The 13827-nt window shown below is 38.1% G+C and overlaps 1 protein-coding gene across 1 annotated transcript; it reads right to left on the bottom strand.

The window, feature by feature from the left end:
- Positions 1-1162: 1162 nt before the first annotated feature.
- Positions 1163-11323, bottom strand: LOC109061876 (ephrin-A1-like). The gene is made up of 5 exons (XM_019078954.2): positions 11029-11323; positions 2547-2842; positions 2365-2430; positions 2148-2243; positions 1163-2008 (listed from the first exon to the last, which is right to left on the bottom strand). Exons 1-5 carry the CDS (start codon positions 11124-11126, stop codon positions 1887-1889), a joined length of 678 nt encoding a protein of 225 aa, XP_018934499.1. The 5' UTR covers positions 11127-11323; the 3' UTR covers positions 1163-1886.
- Positions 11324-13827: the final 2504 nt, after the last annotated feature.

The raw sequence follows: 13827 nt of genomic DNA, 5'->3' as shown, positions 1-13827 counted from the left end.
TCTGACCATTGTATAATTTATTATACAAATTATAGAATTATTGTTCTAATATAATTGACCTACCTAAACAAAGTAATCTAAAAAATTAAAAATTAAATCAATGTCATGATTTATAATAATAGTGCTTTTTTGAAGTTGTAATTTTGTCAAATGTTAATGTACTGATGAGCATGCTTGATTTTAAATGGGACATCATTATACAAATTATTTTTACAGTACAAGATGTACATTTGCACAATGTAATTTTGACAAATTTAGCAAAAATGAAAATATGTTCAGGATACAGAAAATGCTAGCTATGAAATTATCTTTAGCAAGATAAGGATAAAAAATGCCCCCCCATAATTCTCTGAGATAGAAAAAGTTTTCTAAAAATCCAGGTGCCAAAAATAGCCATAGCTGAGAAACACCTTTATAGCGAGTCCATGTGAACATCTTTAAAAAAAATTCAGATTGCGGCACACATTCTGCTTCATACTTTCAAACAAAATGATGTATTTTCCATTGACATGTGGTTAAACACAGAAGACGCATCTTATGTTTAATGTTCTCAAAAGTCAAAGAAAAAACAAACACCAAGGAAAATGAGGAAGTTACGTTCTGGCACCCAAGTGATACTTTACTTAAAGCTGTGAAGTCCTGGCCAGGAAAAAGAGATGAAAAGGGAATGAAAGAGGACAGGAAGAAAGTTTGACAGTAAAAGAGTTAACAGTGCTTTGACAGTTTTTAACTTTACACAAGGCCTCAACAAATTTCAGAAAATCTGTTTTGCCCTAAAACCGAAATATTTTTTAAAAAAACAAAAAGTCTTTTTTCTTTGAATTTGAATCAAATAAACCTTTTTTTTTTTATTTACAAAAAAAAAAAAAAAAAAAAATTTCCACACATTTTTATAATTAACAAATGTCTTTATTTTATATACCTCTCAGTATATACATTTTTACATAACTATTTACAAGTTTATAAACAAATACAGTACAAAACAGCTTTTTACAATAAAAAAAATTGTTCTTTTAACTTATTTGAGAAAAATTATTCAACCGTTTGAATTGTTTGTGCATGTTGTGCTCTCTGTCAGAAGTCCGGCTTCTCTCTCTCGCTCACAAACACAAACAGCACAACCAAACATTCCTATTCAAAACTAAAGGATGTTTTATGAAGGAAAAAAAACAAAAAACAAACAAACTCTGATCTCATCTATACATTAGTGCCAGTACATTTTGTAGGGTGTGTTCACATTACATCACAAAAACCAACTGAAACTAGAGCAACACGAGATCCAAAACACAGGAAACACCAATGCTCGATAACTCTTCTAGATTTACAAACACTGTTATATGCACGAACATCAATTCTTTATAAGGTGCAAGATCAGGGTCAGTTTAACGATAAATCCTGTGATCTTTGGCTCAAATCGGTACAGTAGAGCAAAGGTCTCTATCAAACACAATATCTATCCTATTGTTCACCCTTGTGAACACAATTCCAGTTATACAGCTGATGGTTACAAGACAAGCTCTGCAGTCTTCAGGGTTTATTCTGCATCACATTGGTAAATAAAGTTGTGATTCATTTTTAAGAAAGAACGGACACATTCAATCTACAAGTCAAATAAAAAGAGCTGATGGGGAAGATAATCATAGAATACTAAATACTCTTCAAAAAAAGAGAGAAGGCTCTTCAAAAACACCTTTCTCTGGTCACATCACTCTCACAAACACACATACAAACACGTCACTCAGCAACTTGCACGCCAGCACCAAAATTTTCTGTTTGTATAAAAATTCTTTGTATAAAATCTATTTTCAAGGCCGGCAACCAGCGCCAGCATTACAGTCTGTTGTGTCCTAAAGGACCAGCGTCCATAAAGTCTTCTTATATTAGGCTCAGTGGAGAAGCAGGAAGAGGAATATAGAGATCAACGTGACGAAACTTGAGACGGGAGCAATGCGAACACCCGAACTGCCCACGCTCCTCTGCACAACTGGGATCAAGGCAATAGGGTCATCTGAAAGCAGAAGAGGAGGATCATGAGTACATTTCACAATGTAATGTCACACTAACACCTTGATTTACAAAGTTGAAAAATTCCACGTCTTTTCTAAAAAAAAATGGACATGCTGCCAATAGTGAGGAGAAGTGCTCACCTGCTGGAAGCCTGTTTGATGGGTTATGGACTCCACCAGCCGCCATCTTCTCTTCTAATTCCTCATGTTTTTCCATGGTCTTCTTGTTTTTAGAACCTAGAAAATATAATGAAATAGTTGGACTATTAGTAAGGCTTCATTGTCCTTGTAATCCAGTAAAGATTAAATGTCTAGACAGAAATGCCATGTTTGAAATGCAAAAACTGATTTGACTTACCATGAGGTCCAACTACATCCACCTTCAGTCTCAAACACTCCTGTCCATGATGGTGAAGAGGCCTGGCTGTGGAAAACAGAGTACATACATTAATAATTTTATTTTTTACAATTGTTAATCCATATATAATATTTAAATCATAAATATTTAGTGTTTGTGGAGTCAAAGATGTGGATACTTACAAATATAGTAGTAACTCTCTCCCTGACGGAACTCTTTGCCCAGAGTGAAGGGAGTGAAGCGCTGGAACTTCTCCGAGAACTTCTCTGGAGCGTGAGGAGCGAAAGGTCTGGAGCACTCCCAGCGCAGCTGGTCGAAGGACTGTGGCTTGCAGTTCGCGTAGTCCTCCAACTCCACCATGTAAAGCACGTACCGCTCGGCCTCCTGGGATGGGATCTCGCCACGAGTGTAGTGAGGGCAGATGATGTCTAGGTAGTCATTAATGCGGACCTCCACGGTGTAATCATCCCATAGGAAACTGGAAGAAGAAAGAGAGAGAGAAAATCCATGAATGGCTGTCAATATTTACTGAACACAGCCTACAATACTGTTGTACTGAACACAGACACACCTCGTGATATAAATGGCTTAAAAAAAAGAACTTGACGTGCACAAACAAATAGAAACAAAAGTTCTGGTGACACTGAAACAGCCTCAGGCAACCGTCCTCTGTACAAATCAAAAGTGGGAGCTACACCCTGATGCACGTGCGTGGGTGACTAGTGTTCACCCTTCACCTGGTGCTTTTATTTGCGTAAAACACCCTGTTAAATCCCTCCTTTGTTTTTCTTTCTGTCACACTAGTGAAGGAGTGTAGATGGGAAATTGTCCAACTGTGATTTTAGTCATGTCCTTCATGAAATAGCAGGATGTCAGAATTAAATTATTATATATATATATATATATATATATATATATATATATATATATATATATATATATATATATATATATATATATATATATATATATATATATATATATATATAGGTTAAATATATTTTAAACATGTTTTTAAGCTAACACGTTAACTCTGACAGTTCTAAAATACACGTGTTCTGTTGGCAACAGAGATGGACTGGCTCTTTGAATCGGCTCTACGTGTTTTTATAGCCTCCTCTCTGTCTGCCTTTTCTTTTATTGTAGTCTCATTTGCTTTTCTCATTTTCATCTGATCTAAACTTCCCTGCTGCTTTTGCCAGATGTACAAATGATAAATCCACAGGCCTCTCAGTATGTTGTTCTTTCCGTTTCTTTGCTGTCATGTTGTCAGTGATTTATTATTGTGAATTTTGTCAGAAAATTTTGCCTCAAACTAACTGCGTAACATTTATGTATAAATAACATTTTTCTTAATATTGTCCCCCCACAGTGACCACAAGACACCATTGTTCGAACCCCTTAAGTCATCTGATTGGCTGATTAGCTTGGCGAGTTTTACAACGCTACATGCCATCACATTTCCATATACCCAAAATCTTCAAACCCAATCACATTACCATAACATTTTCTCATACGGCCCTCATGTGAACCACCGTCAAAACACAAGGCAGCCTCTTTCCCCCCAGCATGCCCTTTGCTCTATCACTTTCTCCCTTTTGGCACATGTACTTATTGATGTTGCCATCGGAAGCTGCGGTTAAATAACGGACAGACACACAGGCTTCTCACGGGCCCCCTGTTGTCCACTCCAACCCCCTACATCTCTCTCTCTTTCCCACTGTGCCTCTGTGGTAAGCATTAGTCGACCTGTCTAAACAGCCTCGCACTCTATTCAGACGGGGGGTAAACATACACATCACTGCGCTCATTAGCGCCAGTTAATGCGGAGAATAGCGTCAGTCTCGCACGAGTGTTCAAAAGACGTGTATGGCTTGCTAAGCCAGCTAATTTTTCTGTGTGTGGGAAAGCTGTGTTTTTTTGTATGTGTATTCAATTTGCCAATCAACACTCATGAGACCAAGCAAGGGTGGATTAGATACTAAATGTGTAGCTGGTCAAAGTGATTCAAATCAGAGCAGTGTGAACGGTTCCAGTTTCACTCTGTTTTTCCTCAGATCTAGACTGTGTGGTGGATTGCCCCGTCTCACTTCCTCTGACGTCCCTTTGAAGCAGTTGATCCGGAGCTGTTTGAGACCTAATGACAATGTGTTTGCAAGACCAAGACAACAACTCAAATTGGGTGTCATTAACTCCTCCCCCTCCCCTTCTCACACACATCGGCTTCCGGGTCGGGTCTAGTCTTTGGTCATGAAAGTGTTTGCCTAGGGATGCACAATCGGTCCATATCCATTCCATATCAGTCACTGGCTAATATAATATTTTTTAATTAAACATTTAAAACATTTAATTTTTCACACTGTACATCACAATCTTCTGAAACCAAAATTCTCACTTGGCATCTAAATAGTTTTTTTTCATTTGGAGCTGTTATTCATTTATTTTTTATTTTTTGGCCAAAATAGTATTGCATATTAAGTGCATCCCTAGTTTAGTTTCATGCTGAGAGGGTCTGGTAGGCCCTCACACTACGATTCCCATGCGCAACTAATCTCTCTGAGCTGATCCAAGGCCAGCCGCTGATATCTTAAACAATCACAGAGCAGCTCTGTTGTGTTTTTACTCCCAGTGATCGGTCACTTCAAACGCCGCTGTGCCCACTTGTTCCCGTGTGACAGTTTGCTCAGTGATGGGCCGAGCGTGAGAGTGATGCTGTTCAAGAGGGGCACGAATCCATGTAAACATCACACATCCAAGAGGAGTGTCTGTACCTGCAGCCTCCGGGGGCCACATCCCCCATCTGTTTATCACGAGACACAGAGGAGCCTGTGTTTAAAGGTTTGTGTGTGGGCTTAAAGACTTCAAGTTGCAGTGAGTAATTTGTTTATGCTGACTGATTACATTGGTCATGTGATCTCAACATGGCGGCCCACATGAAGTGACCCGCTAGAATAAAACAGCATTTATTAGGCTACTGATATGAAAGGTGTCTTCAAATTATGCAGGTGTGAAATGCCTTTGAAAGTGATTGTAAAGACTTTAAGAATTATTATTTTTTTAAATAATAAATAAATGCTGTTCTTCTGAACTTTCTATTAATCAATGAATCCTGAAAAAATTATTTCCACAAAAACATTAAGGTTATCAACTTTGATAGTAATAAGAAATGTTTCTTGAGTGTCAAATCATCATATTAGAATGATTTATGAAGGATCATGTGAACGGGAGTTATGACTGCTGACAATTCAGCTTTGCATTAAAGGAATAAATGACACTTTAAAATATATATCAGTAAAATTCAGTAGTTTTGAGCTGTAATAATATTTCACAATATTACTGTTTTACTATATTTTTGATCAAATAAAATGCAGCCTCGGTGAGCACGAGAGACTTATTTTATTTATTTTTTTAAAATACATGTAAAGTAGAATTTGCTCTCAGATGTGTGTTTGTCTTGTTTCCCCTTAATATTCTGTCTGCTCTCCCCCCTTTCACTCTCTGCCGAATGTTTTAAACTGTCAGGGGGGTCAGTAATGTCAAAGTTCATGGTCAGATTTTTCAGACACACCCTTACTGAGTCAGCAGCGTGCACACACACACACACACACTGAGAGACGGTCAGCGCTGTGTGCTTCAGAACAGATGTACTCACTGCCAAATGCACTACACTCGCTGTCAGCAGTTGACACACACACACACACACACACACAGTTGAGGGTTTGGTTACTGAAAACCTTTAAGACCTGCTGCTTGTCATGACAAGTATTATGATCCTATTTTAGCAGCTTGTTCTCACACTATCAAGTAATAAAACCTGTCTGTACAAGCGTGTGCATGGAGCTTTTACGCTATTTGTGTCTGTCTGACTTTCTTTCTCCATTACAAGCATAATATACAGAGACGTCTCAGTCTTACACCTTTGTACCACTAAAGTCTGACAGGTTCAAGGTGATAAGTCACCGCTAAAACCTTTTAACCTCACTGCTCTTTCACATTCTTCTCGATCAGTATATTCTCGTATTGTCCTTCTTGCCCGATTACATGCCGGTAATTACCCCAGTCCTAGTGGAATGGGTCGGAATGCCATCTGGCTAATCCACTCTTCCAAACCAGGGATTATCACACCGCTGCTATTCACCAGCACCAGACCCATCAAATACGGTCTGTTTGCAGCGGTTAAAGTGGGGGTTGGGGGTGAGATTTTGTGAGTTTAGAGCAAGCGACCAAAATTTCATCCCATCCATCACTGTCCTTTTTGCTCCGCCCCAATGTATATGTATATGTGTGTATATATATATATATATATATATATATATATATATATATATATATGTGTGTGTGTGTGTGTGTGTGTGTGTGTGTGTGTATATGTGTGTGTGTGTGTATGTGTGTGTATATATATATATATATATATATATATATATATATATATATATATATATATATATATATATATATATATATATATATATATATATATATATATATATATATATATATATGTCTCCCATCCCCCTCTTCCTCCATCATCTCCACCCTCTTTCTTTCTCCTCTCTGTTTAAAATCACATTATAAACCTGGGCCTCTTCATTCAGGCTAATTTTTTGGAGAAACACTTTCTTTCTTTCTGACCTCTAACCCTTCACCCATCCCCCGATCCGATCTTTCTCAGTCCTTCCCTCACAAATGCCTGATTTCCCCCTCCTCCCTTTCTCTTTCACTTTTAAATGGATGCTAATTGCCTGCTGATATGCTAGCTTGTTGTTTGGTAGCACACTGTGAGCTTTAAAGTCAGCGACTTTAGTCACTAAAAGTACTTGTGAAATAATAAACTGAAAACAATACAGGCAATGAATGAAAACGATCACCATGTACTGTAAGCGTTCTGTAGATGGCAACAGTGAGCTGCTGAAGATGCTAAATGCAAACACTCCACTTGAGGTAAAGTAATGCCAGGCAACAAGCTTCAGGTTCTTTTATTTACATTTGTGCGCTCACACACGTCACACACTTTACTACACCGACAGTTACACAATCTAACACACTACAGACAGAAAAACAGGAAACCTCCAACTCAACAGGGCAACGAGAATCAAAACAGTAATCAGGGACTGAACAAGATAGACAAAGGAGTTGTGTGGGAAAAAAAGAACACGGGAAGATGGAGCAGGGAGGGTATAAGGACATATAGAGAGAAATGAGTGAGGAAGTCTGGGCTGGAGATAAGGAGAAGACAGGAAGAGCTCAAAATAATGGGATTTAATGGTTAAAATGAGTGAAGAGAAAAGGAGTTAAAAACAGGCCCAAGTCTTTTTTAAATACACATCAAAAACTGAACTGGAACAACAGATAAGTTCCTGTTGAGTTATTAATCATCATTACTTGACCAGTTGAAACCCTAAAATGGAATTCTAATCTGTGGGGGGATAAAATCCAGAAATGATCCGGAAATGGCTACGATTTTATAATCAATCAAACCCCTAGATGGTAGAACATTCTATAATGGTTTATGGAATTATGGATTATATTTTCCATACACATACATTTCTGTGTAAATCGGGATTATACAGCACTGGAGTCTATAAATATACAATGTGATTTCTGTGTGAATGGGTCAGATTACACACTTCTACGTATAATCTGAGGCTGAACTCTGTTCATTTCACAGATTATAGACCTGCCTACGTAGCCGACCATGTTTGCGTGTTTAGGAGCCTTAGACAAAGAACGAGGGGGGGTTAAAGAAGATGGATTTACAGCTGTCTCTGGAATCTGTCTGGTTATATGCTGATCTGTCTGCACCCGTCCTCCTCAAGATAACAACTCAGCAATATAATCCTCAGATATATGTGAAAGATCAAACAAAGCGAGTTTGCTGAGGAAGGGATGGACAACAAGGAAATGGGGTGGACAATGAGTGGACAGCTGAAAGGTCAAGTATAGCTGGAAGGAATCCCAGTCTACTAAATACACCCAAATTGCACATTCCCCCCCGTATACAAGCCAGTGAAACTTGGTGAGGGAAAGCACATGTATATGACAACATGTACGTGAAAATAAATGCACGATTCAGGGCAAAAATAATGATTCAATGATGTTAACATGACGGGACTGTACACTTCCCCTTCAGCGCACTCAGCGTGCAAGCGTAGGCTTGTGACAAGCTCAAAAACAGACTGTCAAAAACAAAGTCCATATGTCAGTCCGGACCTGAAAATCTAGTCTCCTCGGGGCGAACACTCACACACACACCCGTCAAACCAGAGTGTCAGCTCGCCAAAAACCACGCGCAGGAGATCAAATCATCACTGTTCACTCACACCCACTCGGTTAAAAACACTCGAGTGTGTGTTTGTGTTTGCTTGAATGCATGCGTGCGAATACTTTTACACCGCAGGCAAAATCAGACACCTATCTGTCATTGATTAGTCGAGCCTGTCTAATCTACTTACATACTGATTGATTGAGTTTCACCGGCTGATTGAACAATCACTGGCTTTGATGGAAGTTTTTAAAGGAAAGAAAAGCAAAAGAAGAAATCCCATTAATGGAAAGAGTTTCTTTTTTCTTAGAACATAAGATTAACAACAGAGGTTTATCTCGGAAAAAAGATGCCGTTAAAACACAGATCCCACAACACCTGCCAGATTATGACCAGCTCAAGAAGGGATTATTTTTACAGTGCTGTTTTTGATGTGTGGCTGTTTGTTTTAACTTTTTTTAATGCTAATATAGCAACAATGTCAAGGTCTTGTATGTGCAAGTATGAGATCCACTCGGATTTTTAATGTAGAAATATTATTTATAATTTAGAAGGCTTAATATTTTGTTGTTACAAATTTTCTTGTTGTGGTTACGCAACCCTTTCCATGGATGTGGACCGTGTCGGGATTAGAGACCGCACCAAGCACCAGACTGCTGCCACATAATCCCCTCCACCTCTTTTTCTCCATACTAGTCTCGAACTCAAATTGCCAATTCTTTTTTTTAAACCCAAATTCAAGCAGCTCCTATTACTCCATCACCCTCTCTTCCACCTCATTCTTTTCACAGCAGGTCCTAAAAAGATTTTGGTCTCTATTACATGATTTCTTCTGTCTTTCTTCAGGCACAGCTGCTGTTTCCCTCTCTCTCTCACTGCTGGCTGATAGTGAGCCAGGCTCTTCTGAGACCGTGTCTGGTTAAGGCTGGTACACTCATGTTGCGCAACCACGGCATTGATAAATTACTCACCGAAAACAGACTGAATCACAACAGACCGTGTGAATCACCTGTGACATCATGAAAACTTCCAATAAGGTCATGACTTTGAGCATGGATTCAGTTCAGTTATCACCAGTTAACTTTTATGACTGAAGTTTATGAGCTGTGTACGTGTAAATCCAGGTAAAACAAGTCAACGACTAGGGAAGGGATAAGAAGAAGATGTCATCTCATGGTCAAAGATTCTGTTTTACAGGAACAAGCTTAAGCTTACTGATATCCTCAAAAGCCCATTTTCTCGTTCTTGAGTTTCCTGCTAAAAGCGTAATAAATTGCTCTGATTGTTGTCATTCGTATTGATCTCTCTAAAGTGTCTGATGACCTGTCCTTCCTCACTATGAGGAGAGATTACAATCGCAATCATTTGATGAAACACCAATCAAAGAGCTATAAGGTTTATACAACCCCCGATCTGTAAACTGTAACAGTAACAACTTATCATACTAAGAGTAACAAGAGACTTCCCATAAAAAGCCTAAGCTACTGCTAGCCATAGATATGCTCGTCTAGTGCGCCTGTGTCTGTTTATTTATTGCTGTGTGTGTGTGTGTGTGTGTGTGTGTGTGTGTGTGTGTGTGTGTGTGTGTGTGTGTAAAAGTTTGCCTGTTTTTTAATGCAAAATAATTAAATAAAGAAACGTCCTCATTAATATAGCGAAACAAGAACTGGCTCATTCCTGTTTTGTTGTACATCTACATATATAAAAAGGTTTGTGCAAGGGATAACTTGGGTATGGTAAATATCATTTCAGCCTGTCAATAAGATGCCCTCACAAATATAGTAAAACTAACATGTGTGTGTGTATATTTAGGCTGATCTGTCTGTCCATCTGTCTGGTTTCTTTCCACGTACTGCTCTGTCCAGCTGCTGCCTCCTATACAGTAATTATCATGTCATTCACTAGCATGTTAAAGGTTAGACGAGAGGCAAAGATAAGCAAACCAATGAAGTGTGTGATAACTAAACTGAAAGCGTAACCAACTTTAACATTACTTGCAAACCAGGGCTAATAATTGGTTATGTGTTAAAGATAGTATGTGTTTTCTTAACCTATTCATGCTCCTTCCCCCACAGAATGAATCTCAGGAGGAGCAAATAACTACTGCAACAAAACATTGCATGCGCCAGATAAAATAACATAAAGCAGCTGTAGACATGTGAAATTATTTAGACTGTTAGTGCAGTGCATATAACACGTAATTCATATACTAATATGATGCGTACTTGCAAGTATTTAGTTGGACAACTTAGTGTAGCCTACTATGCAGAGATTTCAGATACTATCAAGAATACTAACCAGAGTTACATCATATAAAAGGCAACACGATTTATATAAATACTGAAAATAAATACAGCAGAAAGCTTTCAAACAATTACAGGTGTATGTAGTAACAATCTTACTTTGCGTTCGTGCTGTTCCAGTAAACACTGTGTCGCTCCGCAGACGCGTACCAGGCGCTGACGCTCACCGCGACGCACACCAACCACAGAAAATCCATTGAGTCCGGGATATAATGTCTTCAAATGAATAAATACTTGTGCAAGGGATTGTTTTGCACGTTGAAGACGCAAATATAAACGTGCACTACTGCAGTGCGAGAATCGCTGAAACACGAGTGATTCTGTTTACTTGAATAACAGGTTTGTATGAGTCTCTAGCAGAAACTGTCGCGGTAAAGCCTGGAGAAATGTGCGCTCAGTCCTTTTTATCAATCAGCTTCTTAAGCCACGCCCTCAAAGGACAAGCAACCAATGAAAACAGTAAAGCGTTATTTTCGACACGCCTCTACGCAAAGGCTTACAATGATTGAAGTGACAGACCATGACAAATAGATCACTGTTGTTTTAGTTTTATTAACACACTATCACACTTTTAAATGATATTGTTAAATATCATTTTAGTTATTTTATTCATTTTGCTTTGTACTTTTGTCTTTTTTTTATAATACTATTTATTTATTTTTAATTATTTATTACTTAGTTTTAGTTAGTAATTTTAAGGGCTTAGATTTAAACTTGTTTCAGTTACTTAACAAGGCAACATTTCTAATTTTTGTTTAGTTGACGTTTTTCATCAAATATTTATATTTGTATATATGTGATTTTATTTTTTTCAGCTTTATTTCAGTTAACAACAGTGTTTTTAAGAATTTTAGTTTCAATTAACAGTAATAAGCCTAAAATAAATTAGTTTTTAATTAAAAATGTATTATTCTATTTGAATACATCCTTATATGTTATTCTAATTGAATACATACATATTATTCTAATCAAATACATCATTATAATAATCATTATAAACTTTCATATGCGTATATACTATAAATGATCTTATTTATTTTCTTATTGTTTTATAACTGTTCTTTTTACAATACTTAAATTTTAATAATAATCGTTTTGTTTATTTATTTATTTAGATCTTCCTAAGTGTTGAACTGTAAGTTTCTATAGGTTATATAACCTGTTTTCTGGATATTATAACCCTGTTCAGCATTAACCAGTATGACAGCAAGTTGAGTAATTTACCGTGGGCAGTCTTTTTCAGTCAGTTATGAAATATTACATTTGGAAATTGTACATTGTGTAGAATGACAAACAAAGCAGGCTTTTCCTGGGTATCAAACAAATAAACTGTAATCCATAAAATCCCCTTTTACACCTGATAAGGGAATGATGACATCAGCTCCAGTCATCAGCCCCCCCACTCCATCCCACCTTTACTGGGGTTGCCTGGTTCTCTCTAACCCAGGTCTGGCTACTCATCCTGGGGTCACAGTGTTTTTATCCTCACTTAGTCCAGATTTTGGCTTGAGGGTAGCCCGAAGGTGAGCCGAGTGGAAAGTGTGTCTACCTGTGGACTTTTTTGGGCTGGGCTAGGCAGGGCTGGGCAGGCTCATGCATGTTCCATATTGTGGAAGGCTTCAGTTTGGGACGATTAGTCAAGGCTGAGTGTGTATGCATGAGTGAGGGTGCTTTTCCGTCTGCTTTGAGAGCAATGCGCCACCTTCACCAGGTGAGGAGGGATATAATGGATGTGCTTTAGACGTTTTATGACTATTCAGTCTGAACATTGCAGAATAAAGTATGCTTATGAGCTTCATCGGCGTAGGAGGTAGAGCTCGGAGCAAATGTTCAGGAACAGATCTGCCCACAGCAGGCTTCCCTTTACAGCCTGGCTTGGCATCATGTATAAGTCTATGACAGAAGCTGAAATTCCTCTCAGTTATTCTCTTTTCTTTGCTCTCGTACACACTGTCTTTTTTGTTCTCTCACTATCCCCCTACACAGTAACCGTAGCTGTCTATAAAGTGTGGATAGATCTGTGTGGGAGTGTTGGGCCATACTGTCCACTTGTGTGTGAGAGTGTGTATACGTGTAAAAAATGAGAATGGGCAGTTGTCCAGTGTTCTGAACAGTGGCTAAACAAAGGCCACATTTGCATAATGGACCGCGGTCAAGGTGTAAACGACTTGGCCATTCAGCCTGGAAATCCTGCATCCAGTACAACACAAATTCTCTAATGTCCTGTTAATGTTAGTATGTAAAAGTGCTCCTTCATTGTTATTGCAGCTTTCAGCCGACGCATCCATTTCAAGAGTCATTTAGCGAGGGGTGTAATCTCTTGAAGGATATCCCATTCCCAACAAAGCACTTGTGGTAAAAAATACAAAGAAGAAGGCTAATTTAATAACAGCACATTATGAAATGCTGTTAAGAGTTAATTTAGCATTTAAGCTGTCAAGCTGCTAATGCACATCCTTGTGGGCTCAGGAGATCTCATCTGTGCAGCAAAGAAAATTATTCACAGCTTTGATTAGCATCTAACTTCAGAGGGGAATGATGAAATATCTCACGAAAAATGTATTTATTCCTCTTTATGAAATAAGCCACACAAGCTAAATGCGTCTCTATGGAACGCTTACTTTGTTTGTTGGTTGCCTGACATGCAAAATTAGCTCCACAGTAGTGCAACAAAAGAACTGACAACAATAATAACACTGACAAACTTTGGTCAACCTTTATGCTCTTTCAGCTATGTCTGCCCTTTGCACACCTGCAGAAGCCATTTATAGAAAGTAAATAATTACTGAGATATAATTGCCTTTTTGGTAATAGCATGCAACACTGCTTCTGAAATGGGAAGATGGTTGGAGTAGGTAGGATAATAAATCAAATATGGAAAAGATTGGTTAATGTGGT

The sequence above is a fragment of the Cyprinus carpio genome, chromosome A16, assembly GCF_018340385.1.
Source record: "Cyprinus carpio isolate SPL01 chromosome A16, ASM1834038v1, whole genome shotgun sequence".
NCBI classification, from domain to species: Eukaryota; Metazoa; Chordata; class Actinopteri; order Cypriniformes; family Cyprinidae; genus Cyprinus; species Cyprinus carpio.
Note: the sequence above shows the minus strand (reverse complement) of the source record. Positions and strands in the feature narration are given on the sequence as shown.